Source organism: Oncorhynchus tshawytscha, linkage group LG30, assembly GCF_018296145.1.
Source record: "Oncorhynchus tshawytscha isolate Ot180627B linkage group LG30, Otsh_v2.0, whole genome shotgun sequence".
Classification (NCBI taxonomy): Eukaryota; Metazoa; Chordata; class Actinopteri; order Salmoniformes; family Salmonidae; genus Oncorhynchus; species Oncorhynchus tshawytscha.
The window spans coordinates 17374752-17393472 of NC_056458.1; the positions used below are offsets into that span (position 1 = coordinate 17374752).

Sequence of the window (18721 nt, forward strand, 5' to 3'; positions counted from 1 at the left end):
GCCGTCAATGTAAATAAGAATTTGTTCTTAACTGACTTGCCTTTAAAAATAAATAATATACATTTATAACATTTAATTCACAATGAACTAACATGGGATGGGCACAGAAGCTGTCCTGTTATGTAGATATCACATTGGTTGTTGGAATATTGTAAGTGTTTTCATGCTGACTGTGGGACTGTATAGCCAGCCATGGTTACTCAGACCTGGACCCACTGAAACCAGCCAGGCTATTTGCATATCCATGTGCTTTCAGTGTTGATGGTTTATGGAAATCTGACAATTCACAAGTTTCTACAGGACCAGTGTGTTAGTAAGGCTCCTGGTGCCCAGTGTTTCATTGCACAAATTGTAACATATTCAGAGATGGAACACACAGCACACTGACATAATCTGACAAAATAAGCTCTTTTCTGTTTTACTGTCATTAAGGAACAGAAAAGTTAGCAACACAATTCCACTCGGATGCTGAGGTGATTTGGAAGCATTTCAAATAAGCTGCTTACATTAATTCTATTTGAGGAGCCAGGCTTTTTGTCATTTGTTTTTAAAAATTGTGTTTTGTCTTTGTTTTCCGCAAGAGCCGTCCCTCCCTTTTCACAAAACCAATTAATCTCCACACAGAGTTCTATACACAAGACTTAAAACGGTTTCATTAAAATATACAGCAGCAGCGAAATTTAGGCTGCTGTGCTGCATTTTATTATACAAAAGACTGAGTTACATATACCGCCAAATGCTACTGTCAAGAGATGATGTTCAGGATTAATTTAGGATATTTGAAATTAACATAATACAATTTCAATGTTAAAGAATGTATTGAATACATTCACAGATGCTACAGTGGGTGCTTGTATTTATTGAGAGTATGTATTTTTTCCATAATTAAGTTGAATGATAAAGCCCCACTGGGTACACCACGTCATTTCAATGTGGAAATGTGGGTAATATTTGGTTGAGACTTTGACCAAAAATATTTCAACCTTTATTCACCCACTAAAAAAGACAGCCAGAAGTTTTGGAATTGAACAATGTGTTAACCATCTAAAATCAAATTCAAATGGAAAAACAATGACTGATTTTTGGTTTAGTTGTCATCTAAATGTGTTACCACTGCACATTCAACCATTTAAAAGCACAGCAAAGTTTTAACATGGGAATTGTTTGATTTTATGCCACAGATTGTGATATCACTGTGCTTCATCTAATAGCAAAACCAGATGACCTGTATTACAGTTCAGTTTACATTAAAAGTACATGTTGCAAGTGATCAATGTTGTTCGAGATTCTGCACAGATTATTACAGCAATTGTGAATATCTCCACAGACCTGCAACGACCTATGCATGCACGCACGCCATCTTGAACATGCACGCTTTATATGATTATATAAAAAGAAATGTACAGTTACAGTAACTTCAAAATCTGTCCATGGATGTCTTACTCATTTTAAGGTTGAATATTACATTAGTTTGCAAAATAGTCTTAACTTTAGGTTATTTACTATATTACAAAAGCGTTATAAATGTGTTATATTTGTGCTTTATCTAATATCACAACCAAATTACCTGGATTGAAAATAAGATTACATTTACAACAGATTGGAGATTCTGCACATATGATTATTATAGCAATTGCAAAGGTCTCCACAGAACTGCACCCTTTGCATGCCATCTTAACATGCAAGCTTTCTATGATTACATAAGACAATTACAGTAACCTGAAAACGTGGCCATGGACTTGTTACTCATTTTAAGGTTGAATAAGTAAGATAACATTAGGATATTTACTGTATTGCAAAAGTGATATTGAATTGTGTTTGGTTGTCAACACAACCAAATGTCAACATTTTAAGGAGATGTATCTTTTGTGCCACTGACTTAGTCTGGGTTTAATTCCAGTCGTTCTACAAACAAATAATTTACATGTTGGATGCACGTCTCCATCTCAACCAAAGTTAAAGAATAGGACTAAATCTAATCAAATTTTAAATGAACTTTAAAGTTTGATTTAGTCCTATCCTTTAACTTAGATTTTTGGTTGAGCCGGAGACGTGAATCCAACATATCAATTATTTTTTTTATAGAAAAACTGGAATTAAACCTAGACTAAGTCATATGCACAAAATATACATCTTCAAATTTTGACATTTGGTTGCATTGACAACCAAACACAATTCGAAATCAACCAAAGCTTGAACCCTTTGCCTATATGTATTGTCAATTTTAGTTGAACTATGGGTTGAATTTAAACAAATCACTGTAGACCTACATTCTATCCCTGATGACACATGACTAATAAAGTATGGTTTCATTTAAATTGCTCTGTTTAACCTACCCTTTGGAATGACTTTGATAGCAACAGTGAATCTATTTAGAGATCTCTCAATCATTCTCAAGATAACACATTGGTAATAGTTAGTGACAAATATCAAAGCTAGGCAGGACTTGGTTAAAACCCTGAATGGGAGATCAAATGGATAGCTGTAGATATAAATCAACTCCCCAGTAGGAGGTGCTGCCCAGCCTATAGTGGATATAACTTTGAAGATCTGACGTCTCAAATGTAGAAATTCAACATATATTATAGAAGATTTGTTTGTCTATGGTGAGAATTGGTTACCATGACAACATAATCCTGTGGTTGAAATTTCACCCTCAAAACAACAGTTGATTACTTTTTTCAAATCCAATGTATCTTCCAGATAGATTCCACATCACAATATGTTAACAAATTACATTGAAACAATGTTGATTTAACCCGTTTGTGGCCAGTGGGGCATCCACTCTTTTTAAATATACAGTGCATTCGCAAAGTATTCTGACCCCTTGACTTTTTCCACATTTTGTTACGTTACAGCCATATTCTAAAATTTAGTTTAAAAAAATGTTCTTCATCAATCTACACACAATGACAAAGCAAAAACAGATTTGTATACATTTTTTCAAATGTATAAAATAAAAAAACTGAAATATCACATTTGCATAAGTATTCAGACCCTTTACTCAGTACTTTGTTGAAGCACCTTTGGCAGCGACTACAGCCTTGAGTCTTCTTAGGTGTGCCAAACTCCAAATGGGCTGTCATGTGCCTTTTACTGAGGAGTGGTTTCTCTCTGGCCACTCTACCATAAAGGCCTGATTGGTGGAGTGCTGCAGAGAAGGTTCTCCCATCTCCACAGAGGAACTCTGGAGCTCTGTCAGAGTGACCATCGTATTCTTGGTCACCTCCCTGACCAAGGCCCTTCTCTCCCGATTGATCAGTTTGGCCGGGCGGACAGCTTTAGGAAGAGTCTTAGTGGTTCCAAACTTCTTCCATTTAAGAATGATGGAGGCCACTGTGTTCTTGGGGAGGTTTAATGCTGCAAACATTTTTTAGTACCCTTCCCCAGATCTGTGCCTTGACACAATTCTGTTTCGGAGCTCTACGGAAAATTCCTTCCACCTCCACCTTTTGCTCTGACAACTGTGGAACCTTATGTAGGCAGGTGTGTGCCTTTCCAAATCACGTCCAATCAACTGAATTTACCACATGTGGACTCCAGTCAAGTTGTTCGAAACATCTCAAGGATGATTAATGGAAACAGGATGCACCTGAGCTCAATTTCGAGTCTCATAGCAAAGGGTCTGAATACTTATGTAAATAAGGTATCTGTTTTTTATTTGTAATAAATGTTCAAACAGAACAGAGCAGAATTAGACAATACACAGCAAATAAGAGTAACATTGAAATGGCTTTTCTGTAAGAAACCAGCTGTTGTCTACGATTCAGCAACCTTTCGGAGAGGAACCAGCCCCTGCCAAGGGACAACTGAGCTAAGCTGGCTCCTCAGCCATGCAGCCAGGGGAGAGGTTGTCATGGGTGATGCAGTTTTGGTGCCAATTCTGTGTATTTCATCATGACATCTGGAACTGGCCTTTCACTGCCTGTAGATCAAAACATGCCAGGCATCATGCTGGTCACCTCTTGAATAGATCTCAATAAAAGAGAAGTTGTTATTCCCTGACACAGAAACATGCTCGTTATCTCTCTCATTCTCTACCTACACCATGCATAAGGTGAACCATACATTGAGAATTTAATATCTTTAAAGATACATTCAACTAAATGCAAATGAAAATACAAAAGGCGAAATAGAAAGTAAATGGTTTAGATCTAGGTTGTCTGTGTGATTGTCTTTCAGGCCAAATTAAGACATTCTATTGAAACAGAGCACAGAGGTTTATTCACAGGCTTTTCACCCACATACAGTATGGTGTTAATCGTTTAGGAGCTACCGCCTGACAAGGGCCACAGGAGCCCTGGGCACATTCTATCGTGTTAATGGTCTGTCGTCAATCTTCATTTGTCCCTCTAATTTGACGAGGAGTTCTACGGATTTATCACACAATCTCACACCATGAAAAATACTTCCCACCTTCTTGAGATTCTGTCCCCGCCTTTTTCAATACAATGAACATTCATAAAATTCAAATAATTACAGAGAAATTTGACAAGAAATTAGACGTACATTTGCTGTATATGTCAGGAATATAATTTTCTCACATCACCAGAGTGCTTTGAAAAGCAATATAACTCCCACACTGCTGTTACAAACTATGCCAATCACCCCTGGGGATGCCATCAACAGCTCTAATACCTGTTTGAAAAGGACATACAAACAACTGTTCCATGAGCAGACATCTTACACAAAACTGTAAAAAAACATTAATTTTAATTAATAAAAAAACATGAATGGTAGTTAGAGTATAGTTTGTGGTATGTGACAGGGAACTGTTTGCCCTCTCATTGCCCTCAATCAGTATCAATGGCCTTGCATTAGATTAGCATTTACCAATTAGCCAAACCACAAGAGTAACCTTCCTTCCCCTCACTGATCATTTGGCAAGCCCAACTCTGAAGGACACAACCTAGGTTGTTCCTGCAGTCTTCTTCTCATGTGGCACTAGTCCAAATCAGATGTTTCAACACACACACACACACAAGACAGCTTTCAGGTGAAAATATGAGAATGTCCACAACCTTCAAACCAACAACTCATCAGTTGTGAAGAGAGTACCAGTACTAGTATCCTTTCTGAAAACGTAATTAGTGGCGTAAAGTGGTGCTACACAACAGCAGCTCAGGTTCCAGATGATCGGGGGTACTTGTCTGTCAGTAGAGACGCAGTCAGGCAGGCAGAGAGAGGGATACCAACATGACTATTTACTCTGCTGCCTATTGTCTAATGCCAGCTGCCACTGGGATGACTGCGGTCTCAGATGCATGTGCAAATTCCTCTAATCCAGGCAATATGGCACCCTAAGACTGCAACATGGCGTTAATATATCTAATCTAAAACTAAACTAATTTTCGAAAGCACTCCCGAAAGAAGAACCAACACCTTCTGACGTTTTCCAAAGGGCAATGAGTGATGAGTCTATTTTCCTCAAGAGGTTAGATATTTGTTTAACTAGATCAGGTGATCTACTTGAAAGATCATTTTATTTTCATTACTGGAACCATGTTAAAAAATACTGAGTTGTTTCAATAGTAAGCATTTTTGTTGATAAACTTCTAATGTAATGGGTTCTTTCTAAAGCATTTATTGACAAGACAAGTTGGCATATTCAAACATGTTCTGGTATTTAGTTTTAATTTCTGGAAATATTAATTACCCGAAGATTGGTTTGAATTTGTGATTTATGGGGCATGTGAAAATAGCATATAGAGAGCAATAGTGAAGGTGTCTTTTTGAAGGCATCAACTCTGGGGAAATTCATGTTATGTTTCACTATATTGGATCACTCCAATATATTGATATCACTCTGCGGCGGATGGATACATTCGAGGTGAGGATTTACAGATTTACTCCTGTGTACACCTGTGTCACGGCTGACGTCCGCCCCTATATATAGACCCCATGGCCACGACACACGTTCTCTTTCATTTTCTCGGCGGACGTCCGTATGGTTTGAGGTACAAACTTTCTGAAGTTCACTTGGTAAGTCACTGGTAAGTGTAATATCCTGTGTGGAAGTATACTCCCCGACTGTTTGCAGCCTGGAGCAGCTGGCCACATGGCCAGCCCCTTTTCTTGAGTGCTCAACTCACAGTGCGCGTTTTTTCTGTATCTTCTGCCCGTGGTTTGTCGTACTTGCGTTTTGTTAGCGTTACACTATGACTCTGTGTGCATCCATTAGTATGGTGGCTCTTGCTGCCACAAACTGTAATTTACCTTAAACAACTTGTCGACTGGCTTGTTCTACTTTCAAAAAGTGCATGGATGCTCTCCTGGCAAATCTCACCTACCGAGGATGGTTGATTCTCAAATACCTGGATGATTGGCTGATTTGTGCCCCGACAAGGACCTAGATCCTGTCAGACAGAGATGCCCCTGACCCACATTGGCGGGCTGGGCATTACTGTAAACTACAAGAAGAGTCGTCTGACGCCCACCCAGAGGGTGGCCATCGACATGGAACTGGACTCAGTCCTCATGAGAGCATGCCTGCCCACCAGAAGGTTCCAGGCGGTCTTATCTTGCCTCGACCACTTTCGGCAGGGGTGGGTGGTATCTGCCCTGACCTGCCAACGCCTGTTGAGGTTGCTGACGGCGGCCTCATTGCTGATTCCCCTGGGCCTGCTCCATATCCGGCCTCTAACGGTGGTTCAACTCCCACCGGCTGCACCCGAAGCGCCACCGTCACCGCCAGCTGCGGGTGACCGCACAGTACCTCAGGGCATTGTTGAGGTGGCATTATCGCTTCTTTCTCTCAGGTGGGGTGGAGATGCTGAGGATGTGCCGCGGTGAGCTGGTCAGCACAGACGCCTCCCAGATCGGTTGGGGAGATGTGACCAAGGGCAGGTCAGCCAGCAGCTGTTGGTGTTAATGTAATTTCATAATTCCAATATGTTTTCATTAATTGAATTCACTTAGTCCATTTTATGAGAATTTGTAAGATTCTTATTTGCATAAAATAGACAGAGACCAGTCTTATCAAAAATAGATAATAGTATTTATTCTCAGAGGGCGCTGCCATGAAACCACGACCAACAGTTTATATACAAAATATGACATCATAGGTTATAAATTGTCCTTCCTCCTATCGACCAGGACCCAACAAAGTTGAAAAGTTTATTCCCACCCCCTTGCTCTCTTACTCCAGGCACACAGTTAATTCACGATTAAACTTCTAAACTATTCATCCATCACCATTCAGCAGACAGTTCCAGCTAATGGAAAACCTAAGAAAACACACACTGCCTTATCTAAACATCCCAGAGTTAAGTTGAGCCGGTTCGACCATAGGTTAACGACCCTTTTTGCTTACTTAAAAACCCACAATTCCAGGCCTCTCCAACCTGGCTGGAATGGTATTTATTTTGTTTAATTACCCCGTTTCATGCTCCACAATCCCTCCCTTATGAATTAATATTGTTAATCAGATATAATAAAACAGAGTATAATGTAGACCGCACAATCAAATGTAGACCGCATTATCTACCAAGAGAATTCTCTTCGATTATAATCACAGCTGTATATATCCCCCCAAGCAGACACATCGATGGCTCTGAACGAACTTTATTTAACTCTCTGCAAACTGGAAACGATTTATCCGGAGGCTGCATTCATTGTAGCTGGGGATTTTAACAAGGCTAATCTGAAAACAAGACTCCCTAAATTTTATCAGCATATTGATTGCGCAACCAGGGGTGGAAAGACCCTGGATCATTGTTACTCTAACTTCCGCGACGCATATAAGGCCCTGCCCCGCCCCCTTTCGGAAAAGCTGACCACGACTCCATTTTGTTGATCCCTGCCTACAGACAGAAACTAAAACAAGAAGCTCCCACGCTGAGGTCTGTCCAACGCTGGTCCGACCAAGCTGACAACACACTCCAAGACTGCTTCCATCACGTGGACTGGGAGATGTTTCGTATTGCGTCAGATAACAACATTGACGAATACGCTGATACGGTGTGCGAGTTCATTAGAACGTGCGTTGAAGATGTCGTTCCCATAGCAACGATTAAAACATTCCCTAACCAGAAACCATGGATTGATGGCAGCATTCGTGTGAAACTGAAGGCACGAACCACTGCTTTTAATCAGGGCAAGGTGTCTGGTAACATGACTGAATACAAACAGTGCAGCTATTCCCTCCGCAAGGCTATCAAACAAGCTAAGCGCCAGTACAGAGACAAAGTAGAATCTCAATTCAACGGCTCAGACACAAGAGGTATGTGGCAGGGTCTACAGTCAATCACGGACTACAGGAAGAAACCCAGCCCAGTCACGGACCAGGATGTCTTGCTCCCAGGCAGACTAAATAACTTTTTGCCCGCTTTGAGGACAATACAGTGCCACTGACACGGCCTGCAACGGAATCATGCGGTCTCTCCTTCACTGCAGCCGAAGTGAGTAAGACATTTAAACGTGTTAACCCTCGCAAGGCTGCAGGCCCAGACGGCATCCCCAGCCGCGCCCTCAGAGCATGCGCAGACCAGCTGGCCGGTGTGTTTACGGACATATTCAACCAATCCCTATACCAGTCTGCTGTTCCCACATGCTTCAAGAGGGCCACCATTGTTCCTGTTCCCAAGAAAGCTAAGGTAACTGAGCTAAACGACTACCGCCCCGTAGCACTCACATCCGTCATCATGAAGTGCTTTGAGAGACTAGTCAAGGACCATATCACCTCCACCCTACCTGACACCCTTGACCCACTCCAATTTGCTTACCGCCCAAATAGGTCCACAGACGATGCAATCTCAACCACACTGCACACTGCCCTAACCCATCTGGACAAGAGGAATACCTATGTGAGAATGCTGTTCATCGACTACAGCTCGGCATTCAACACCATAGTACCCTCCAAGCTCGTCATCAAGCTCGAGACCCTGGGTCTCGACCCCCGCCCTGTGCAACTGGGTACTGGACTTCCTGACGGGCCGCCCCCAGGTGGTGAGGGTAGGCAACAACATCTCCTCCCCGCTGATCCTCAACACTGGGGCCCCACAAGGGTGCGTTCTGAGCCCCCTCCTGTACTCCCTGTTCACCCACGACTGCGTGGCCATGCACGCCTCCAACTCAATCATCAAGTTTGCGGACGACACAACAGTGGTAGGCTTGATTACCAACAACGACGAGACGGCCTACAGGGAGGAGGTGAGGGCCCTCGGAGTGTGGTGTCAGGAAAATAACCTCACACTCAACGTCAACAAAACTAAGGAGATGATTGCGGACTTCAGGAAACAGCAGAGGGAACACCCCCCCATCCACATCGATGGAACAGTAGTGGAGAGGGTAGCAAGTTTTAAGTTCCTCGGCATACACATCACAGACAAACTGAATTGGTCCACTCACACAGACAGCATCGTGAGGAAGGCGCAGCAGCGCCTCTTCAACCTCAGGAGGCTGAAGAAATTCGGCTTGTCACCAAAAGCACTCACAAACTTCTACAGATGCACAATCGAGAGCATCCTGGCGGGCTGTATCACCGCCTGGTATGGCAACTGCACCGCCCTCAACCGTAAGGCTCTCCAGAGGGTAGTGAGGTCTGCACAACGCATCACCGGGGCAAACTACCTGCCCTCCAGGACACCTACACCACCCGATGCTACAGGAAGGCCATAAAGATCATCAAGGACATCAACCACCCGAGCCACTGCCTGTTCACCCCGCTGTCATCCAGAAGGCGAGGTCAGTACAGGTGCATCAAAGCTGGGACCGAGAGACAGAAAACAGCTTCTATCTCAAGGCCATCAGACTGTTAAACAGCCACCACTAACATTGAGTGGCTACTGCCAACACACTGTCAATGACACTGACTCTACTCCAGCCACTTTAATCATGGGAATTGATGGGAAATTATGTAAATATATCACTAGCCACTTTAAACAATGCTACCTTATATAATGTTACTTACCCTACATTGTTCATCTCATATGCATACGTTGATACTGTACTCTATATCATCGACTGCATCCTTATGTAATACATGTATCACTAGCCACTTTAACTATGCCACTTGGTTTACATACTTATCTCATATGTATATACCGTACTCGATATCATCTACTGTATCTTGCCTATGCTGCTCTGTACCATCACTCATTCATATATCCTTATGTACATATTCTTTATCCCCTTACACTGTGTATAAGACAGTAGTTTTTTTTTTTGAATTGTTAGTTAGATTACTTGCTCGTTATTACTGCATTGTCGGAACTAGAAGCACAAGCATTTCGCTACACTCGCATTAACATCTGCTAACCATGTGTATGTGACAAATAAAATTTGATTTGATTTGATTTGTTATAGTTCTATTTAAAATTTAGATATTGTTTAGTCATTATTCATAATATTCCTAACAGTTGGCTACTCTCTTGGAGTGGCAGGCACATTAAATACACTACAGCTCCGAGCTGTACTGCTGGCCCTGCAGTCTTTTCTTCCACATCTGAAGGGAAGACATGTCCTGGTGAGAACGGACAACGCAACAGTGGTGCCTTACATCAACCATCAGGGTGGACTGAGGTCCCACCATCTTATGGCACGGGAGCTCCTTCTCTGGGCTCAGGGCCATCTAGTGTCTCTACGTGCAGCGCACGTACCTGACATCCTGAATGTGGCAGCAGATATTCTCTCCATGGAGGGCCTGCCACCTTGGGACTGGAGCCTACATCCCCAGGTGGTGCAGCACCTGTGGGACAAGTTCGGGAGGGTGCAGGTGGACCTGTTTGCCTCCCTGGACAATGTACACTGCCCACTGTGGTACTCCATGTCGGAGCCACCAGGGCCTCTGGGCTTGGATGCTCTGGCTCACGATTGGCCAGAGCTGGAGCTTATGCATTCCACCCTTTTCTCCTGATCCAGGCTGTGCTTTTCAGTACCAGGATGACGGAGCATCGTCTGCTGCTGGTGGCCCATACTGGCCCAGACGACCCTGGTTCAGCCTTCTCCTGTCCCGGTTGTCTGGGACACCTTGCTGTCTCAGGCCGGGGGAACTCTGTGGCATCCGAGACCGTACTGCCTCAGTCTGTGGGCTTGGCCGCTAAACGGCACCAATGGTCCATGTTAGGACTACAGGAGGGTGTAATGTACACCATGCAGATCGCAGGGGCACCGGCTACAACCGCGGCATACCAGTTGCGCTGGCGGCGGTTCTGCTCTTGGTGCACTAGTATTGAGGTTGTGCCCGAGTCATGCGGTGTACAGTATGTCCTCCAATATCTGCAGTCTCGCGTGGATGAGGGCCTCAACACAGAAGGTATTTGGCCACTATATCTGCCTGCCATGTAGGGTGGATGGACATGCCAGTGGGGCACCACCCCTTGGTCTCCAGGTTTATGAAGGGGTTCGTCGCCTGCGTCCAGCTAGGATCCACTCAATAGCGAGCTGGGATCTGGATGTGGTCTTGGCAGCTTTGGCAAAGCCGCCTTTTGAACCGTTGGAGTCTGCCTCCCTGAAACCCCTAAGGTGGCTTTCTTGGTAGTGATTGCTTCCATGAAGAGTGTGGGTGAGCTCCATGCTCTTTCGGTAAGTTCTGAGTGCTACTGGATGGACCCCGGTGGGAGGAGTATATCTCTCCGCCCCAACCCTTCATTCTTCCTGAAGGTCCTCCCTCTGTGGTTGGTTTGATGTAGAGAATGTGTGTCGCAGCCATGAGGTCTATATATAGGGGCGGACCCCAGCTGTGGACACGGGAGTAAATCTGCAAATCCTCATCTCGGATGTATCCCTCGGCTGCGGAGTGATACCAATATATTGGAGTGATCCATATAGCTCACACAACCATGGTTAACCATTTTGTTGTAGGGTTCTTGGATAAACAGCAAAAATAAGTGGTTAGTAAACACAGGCTTAGAAGATCTATGTTTTGTTATATGATATAATCTTCATCAGTTAACATCACTTGTTGTGAATGTTAAAGCATTTATGCAATCAAAACAAGTACAAAAGCTTCATAATTCATAAAGGTCAGGTTAATGGACTGATATCATCTCATAGAACAAAACTTGTAAAATCTCCTAAACTGTGTAAACCTAAAACCTTATTTTCAGTGTTTATCCCAAACCCCATTCTTTCCCCCGTAGGAACAGTCATGTCTAGATGGGATACAGCTTTTCAAATTGGCTTGTTTTTCTTTTTTTTTGTTGTTGTTGTGCATTTTAGCTAAGCACAACCCTTTTCCTAACCTTAGCCTAATTATCCTAACCTGCCACGTTAATTCCCCTAACCTGCTACGAAAAGCCAAGTTTGACAAAAGCTGTACCCTTCTAGACAAAACCCATAGGAATGACTGAACGAACCATAGGTAACTAATTTTCGTTTTTTAGGACTACAAGCTGGGGAGCTCTGTTAGGGGTTTGTGAATGGTGCTAATTTTTAAAAGAATGGCACTTGACTGTCATTGAAAATAGTCTCAAGCGCTGACAGAATGCTCCCGGTTTCCACTAGATGACACAGTCAAACTTTCACATAAGAACTCATTCATGCAATATATGACTCTGTGGCTGTGTTAACTAGTGTCGATCAATGAGCTCTTAAGCGGTACTAGACCTACATCATTCTGACCATTATGAGGCTAGAATCCGGTGTGACGTTACTTCCTGTTACAAAGTTTATGTTCCTGTAGGTTTATACTAACATAGATGTATTTATAATGACGAGATACTCGTCTCCGCCCTAACAATGAGTCGTTGTCCCAAAAGCGGGAAGGCAGGCGACATGGTCCAAAATAAGCATATAGAAACGCTAAGGGAAACGCTTCTATTGAACAGATTTAGGCGAGAGTGAACCCTCTCGTTTCGCCTCTTCCTCTCTGGTTTTTGCAGCGGCCACCCAATGGCCGCGACCCAGAATCAGAGAAGACAAAAAATGCCCAACAAGACATTTAGCTATATGAATAGCAAAACCGCAGAGCGCCTAAACTACTCAACTATTTAGCGTTTTGTTAATTCTATGGAAACGTATTTTGAGAGCGGAATTGGTACGGAAATCAAAATGCCTTGTCAAAATCAGCAGCTGAACAACAATGACAGACAAGAACACACGGCAATGAGCAGCACCAAGCAGGTTCGGTTTGCTAGCTGCGGAAACAGCGTTCTGACAGAGTCCAATAGAGATGCAGAAGTAGCCGAAACTTGTGAAAATGTATTCAACAGTGAACTACAGAGGCAGATCGGATCGCAATTAAAACTGCTTCCTTTGAATGACCAAATACGAGAATTACAGACCATCATTAGAGACAAGTGAGTCATCATATTTTGTCAAAGATAGCAACCACATTATCTGACAGATAATGGACCTGTATTATAATGCACCAGATAACTGTCTAATGATGTGGAATTGAATGATGCATTGTAAACCAAGTGAATGGCCAATCGACGCCATGTTACTATTTATAACTGTCATATTACACTGCACTTATATGGTTACGGTAGCGTTATCTGGGATCTTTGTTACCCAGAACTGTAAATACACCTGGTTATTTCTATGAAGACCTAGGCAAAATGTCATTGTAGTCTGCCCCATTAATCCGTAGTAGCGTAAACGTGGCCACAACTTCCTTGTCTAGCATGAGGTTTAATTTCAAATCATGTTAGACCTACTGACAACAATAGACGATAGTGATAACAGAACATTGAATGAGTACACTAATCACAATTTGAGTTTCTGTTGTAAGGTGATACCACGAATAGGCCTACATTTTTGGGGGGTGAAAGTGGATCATGCATTGATTTCCTCTTATGTAGCCCTTACTGTAAGCATACATGTTATTCTTGTTCTTTTACAGGTCTACTAGCAGGGGAGATTTTGTATTTTGTGCTGATAGATTGGTAAGAAACTGTCTTGGTTCAATTGACACTGTTGTTTTTATTCTAGGTTAAATACTAATATATTATGTTTTTAATTGAATGACTCGGTTTGTCCACAGATCAGACTAGTGGTTGAAGAGGGACTCAATCAGCTGCCATACAGCAAGTGTACAGTGACCACTCCCACAGGTTAGACCTATTAGATGAAATTCGTCAGAAATGATAGAAATTGGGCGAATACTATGTATTACAGGATTACTGTTACATTTCTCACCAAGAACAGAACTGTCTATTTCAATCGCTTCCCCCTTCCCCCTCTTCTTCAGGGCATAAATATGATGGTGTCAAGTTTGAAAAAGGCAACTGCGGTGTCAGCATTATGAGAAGTGGTAAGGCACTGATCATATAGGATATTAAAGGAAGATTCATCTGAATTGGTCTCTGAATAGAATCCCTGGCTGGTGGACTTGCCTATACCTGACATACCTAGTGCTATCCACTCAACTGTTTGACCTATCAGTTTGACTGTTTGACTTGCTCACCATTACTACATCTTGTATGAGGTTTCCCTTGAATTAATTTAGTTTAATGCAACATCTATTAATTGCTGTGTGTGTAGGTGAGGCCATGGAGCAGGGCCTCAGAGACTGCTGCCGGTCCATCCGTATCGGTAAGATCCTAATCCAGAGTGACGAGGACACCCAGAAGGCCAAAGTCTACTATGCAAAGTTCCCCCCAGACATCAGCAGGAGGAAAGTCCTCCTCATGTACCCCATTCTCAGTGAGTATGGATATACAGTACTTGTGTACCCCATATTCTCAGTAAGTATGGCGAGAGTAGTACTCACATTCCCCATCCTTAATCATAGTCCATGGGGATTACACGCATGTAAACAACGAATGTCTTTACATGTCTTTAGGCCAAGTACGTTGTAAAACCCTGCCGTGGAAAAGCACTAATAGACAGTCTCAATACAGTACTAACTCCTCTTGAGGACAAAGAGTTCAGGTGTAGTGTTGCCCTGCCCTGGGCCTGAAGAACTGTCTCTTTTTAATGAACCAGAAATGAAGACTTAATTGCTCCCGTTAGCAAGACAATAGTGTAATCATAGGCATCCTCTAAGATAATTGTGGTAAGGTGTCTTTTATTCGGCTCTGATAATGACCTTAGTAGTTAGCATGCTGCATATTTTTCAGCATAATTTACCCCAAGAAAATAATTACAAGTTTATCTGCTTGGAGTAAACCATGAAGAGCTCACTGCAAGGCCATGAAAATGATAAATAGGACAAATGAAGCCACCGAGAGAAGTAATGTTAATCTTTTTGTCCTCTAACTAACATCCCTCTCTGAAAGGATGAAAAACTGCCTTGAGAAATCAAAATTACATTTTGTTCTTTTATAGAAAGTAGCAGCAGATGAGTCATAGTAATGATCACAAGGCTAGTAAGGGCAGACTTTTCTTCAATACTTCTATAATGTTGCCTGTTTTGTCAAGTCACTGATATCTGTCCTGTGTTTATGCTATCTATACATGTTCTGCCTTCAGGTACAGGTAACACAGTGATTGAGGCTGTGAGAGTTCTGACTGAACATGGTCTTCAGCCCAAACATATTATCCTCCTGAGTCTCTTCTCCACCCCTCACGGTACGCCTCACCTACAGTTCCTTGCTTAATATCGAAGTAGATTCTGTAATGTTCAAAATTATGGGGTTTCATACTACAGCATGTTTTCCATTCATTCAGTTTTATTGAAAGCATTGCAAGTCTAATGGTTGTGTCATCTCACCAGGTGCCAAATCCATCATTCAAGAGTTCCCAGAAATCACCATATTGACCACCGAGGTGCACCCTGTGGCTCCCACACACTTTGGCCAGAGGTACTTTGGGACAGACTAGTCAGCCCTCTAGGGCCATTCAATGGGACACCATACTATGAGAACCAACCATTGAATGGTCCCTCTGTCAGTTTGTCCACTTATTTCAAAAGGAGTTGTTACCCTGCTGAAGATTCTTGCTTTGCTGTGTACTCCGCCTTAACCTGTGCTCCTCAGTCTGACAAACAATGCAAAGATTTTCCTGGAAACAACAAAAAAGCACATTCCATGTAGGTCTTTTAGGAACTAGTCTAGCGAGCTTGCATGTACTGCTGCCGTTTTATTTATTCAGTAATGGTAGTTCATTCTAGGTTGTTTTTCCTCATTAGAAAGTCTAAATAATTTAAATATATTTTTTCAATATATTCTATTCAAAGTATGTGAGCGGAGTTGAGCAGACGGAAATCCTGCTCGTCGCTTATGGAGCGGTGCTCCACGTCCTTTCCAACCACTCCGCAACAAACCTCTCCGCTCTCACAGGGGGAAAAATGCCGCTCCAAATTCTTTCCAGTCATTAAAATCACCATTTAACCAACACGCATCTATTTTTTTGACTACCTGGACCTAGCATTTGGTTTTGAAGTATTGAAACCAAACCATATGATTTGAGTAAAAAGTATTATAATAAACATGAAAAGGTGAATGTAAGAAGTGCTCATCATTTCAAATAGGCCACATGTCATATTAAACAACATATAAACACTCAAAAGGTCAGGAGCCTAAGAAGGAACAAAAAAAATATTATTTAGGCTATATTATTTCAATTATTACAAAGAAATACATTGTGCGGCATTTGCGAGTGCAACACAATAGGCTGATAGGGACAAAGCGCTCAGCATTTAAACAACGTTTAGTTGTATTCAATCATTAGTCTATAAATTGTGCTTTTAGGCTGTGACTTAGAATTAAATGAAAACATTATTAGGCTCAGTCTACAGTGCCTTTGAATTTATTTTTTTAGAAACATCAGTTTGTGGCTTCATGCTCATGTGATGATGCGTGGAGAGCAGGCCAGCAGCAGAGAATATCCTCTCTGCACTTGCAGAGCCACTGGGGATGCTAAACACCCTTTTGGCCACTCTTGCCAGGCTGGGTAGTGATGCAGACTTGTATATTTATTTTTCTATCGGTAGGCCTAAAGGTTTTTAGGCAAAGTAACCCAATCAAAACAGAAAGTTCCTTGAATGTTGGAATATGCCAGGCTTATTGGGCCAAAATCAATTATGGCCTATTGTGTGTGTGTGTGTGTGTGTGTGTATAGAGCTAGATATATGTAACAGAACTTTTAAGATATCTTATTTTTAGTTTATAAATACTTTGCTACAATGACACACTTAGTTCCTTTCTTTTAGCATGTGCACTTAATAAGTACACCATCGTGCTTTCAGGATATGTTTTCAGTTTCCACAATGATTCTTTAGTTGTGGACACTACATCACCACAATCCCTCTCTTGCTCATCATCTTTGTAAGTCACCTTGATTTTGCACCTGTGTGTTTTATCAGTTTCTTTATGAAAATATTTAGTGAGCTATAGCAGCACACAAGTAAACTACAAATGCATGCTACGCCAGCCATGTCCTTGAAGTGAGTGCTACTTGAGCGAAATTGGAGCGGGTGAGAAGGCCGACGTTCCAGCCTTTGGGAATCTCGCTCCGCGCTCCAGTCAAAAGGGCACGCTCCGCTCACATACTCTGATTCTATTGTCTTGTCTTTTTTTCTTTCTTTAGTGTTGTCATTATTATTGCCACAAACAGTTTTAATGTATCATAACACTGAAAAGAAACAAACCAATCAAGAGAAACTCTGACCAGATCTGAAGTGCAATTTGATGGAATATGCCATTTGGACATTTCAGAGTGGAAAAGGCTGGAAAAAGAAGCTCAGAAATACATTGCCCTTATGACATCTATGTGTAGTTAAGGAATCATCAATCCTCCATCGTTAACACAATGGAAAGGTCAAATGCTTTATCTAAATGTTGAAAGTGCGTGGGCGACAGAGAAACAAAACAAGGCAGTTTGAGGCCGTGATGGGGGTGTGACGTTGAGGTTTCTGTGTGTCTGTATGCTGTTTGTACGTTTTGTATCATTCAAGAAAAAAATAAAGAATACACAGATAAAACCCATATACAAAAATAAGTGATTAACTACATTGTGATAAATTATTCAGTCTATTGGATGTATTGACAAAGCATACCCCTTTTCTTTCAGAGTGAGTTTGAGGTTGGAATGTATCATCTTTGTATGGGAAGAAGAGTCATCTTCACATATGCCTGCCTGGCCCAAATGCTGTTGAGACAAACAAGTTACTACTAGCTAATAACCACAAAGAAGTAAAGGTTTGGAACATATTCCTCATATCATGCAAACACTTAGAATAAAACATTATTGACACTGACAGAGAAGTCCCTCACCAGATTCTACCAATCCCACTTCATAGAATGTCTTTCTCCCTATGACTCACTGGCTCTGTTATTGACATCAGGGAGGTCTCTCAGAGGTGCTGAAATCATACAATAGATCAAATGTCAATACTCCAAACACAGACAGAAACAACACAATACCTCTGCAAACACATTTCAGTCCCCCAGTTCCTTGTTTTCTGAGAAATTATTATGCACTTTGTCAGCACTCACCATGACAAACCTTATGGCCACTAGGTAGCACTACACCTGCACATGTTCTGGTGGCCTGGCATGATTTTCATGCACATTACATTGTGTTGAATGTCATTCTTAAGTCTAAGTGGCAAGGATAGAGAGCATGATTGTTTTTAATCATCAGTCGCCAGTTCATCATGCACTGTGACAATTTGACTTCTAAGGAGTCTTATCTGTCTGGCATAAAGTGAGAGGAAAATAACCACTTAATCAAATTAAGAGTGTACTTTCCAAGAGCTCAGAGAGAAGGAGCCGTCTCATCCACAGACCATTTAGCAAGGCTGCCTGTCATCATACTAACCAACCTATCCTATTTCAGGACTGCTTATTACATGTAGATTACCAATAGGTACACCAGTGAACAAACATGTGGTGTG

General features: G+C 42.1%; 1 protein-coding gene across 3 annotated transcripts; it reads left to right on the forward strand.

The window, feature by feature from the left end:
- The first annotated feature begins 12654 nt into the window (after positions 1-12654).
- Positions 12655-18020, forward strand: uprt (uracil phosphoribosyltransferase (FUR1) homolog (S. cerevisiae)). Of its 3 annotated transcripts, none has more exons than XM_024394147.2 (8): positions 12655-13238; positions 13784-13826; positions 13925-13994; positions 14132-14194; positions 14425-14586; positions 15355-15453; positions 15599-15686; positions 17896-18020. In XM_024394147.2, the coding sequence occupies exons 1-8, from the start codon at positions 12949-12951 to the stop codon at positions 17978-17980; spliced, it is 900 nt and encodes a 299-aa protein (XP_024249915.1). In that variant the 5' UTR covers positions 12655-12948; the 3' UTR covers positions 17981-18020. The 3 variants fall into 3 exon arrangements, with proteins under 3 accessions (XP_024249915.1, XP_024249918.1, XP_024249916.1); XM_024394150.2 differs by lacking the exon at positions 17896-18020 and adding an exon at positions 16061-17810 and having other exon boundaries at positions 12661-13238; XM_024394148.2 differs by lacking the exon at positions 17896-18020 and having other exon boundaries at positions 12662-13238; positions 15599-17810.
- The last annotated feature ends 701 nt before the right edge of the window (positions 18021-18721 follow it).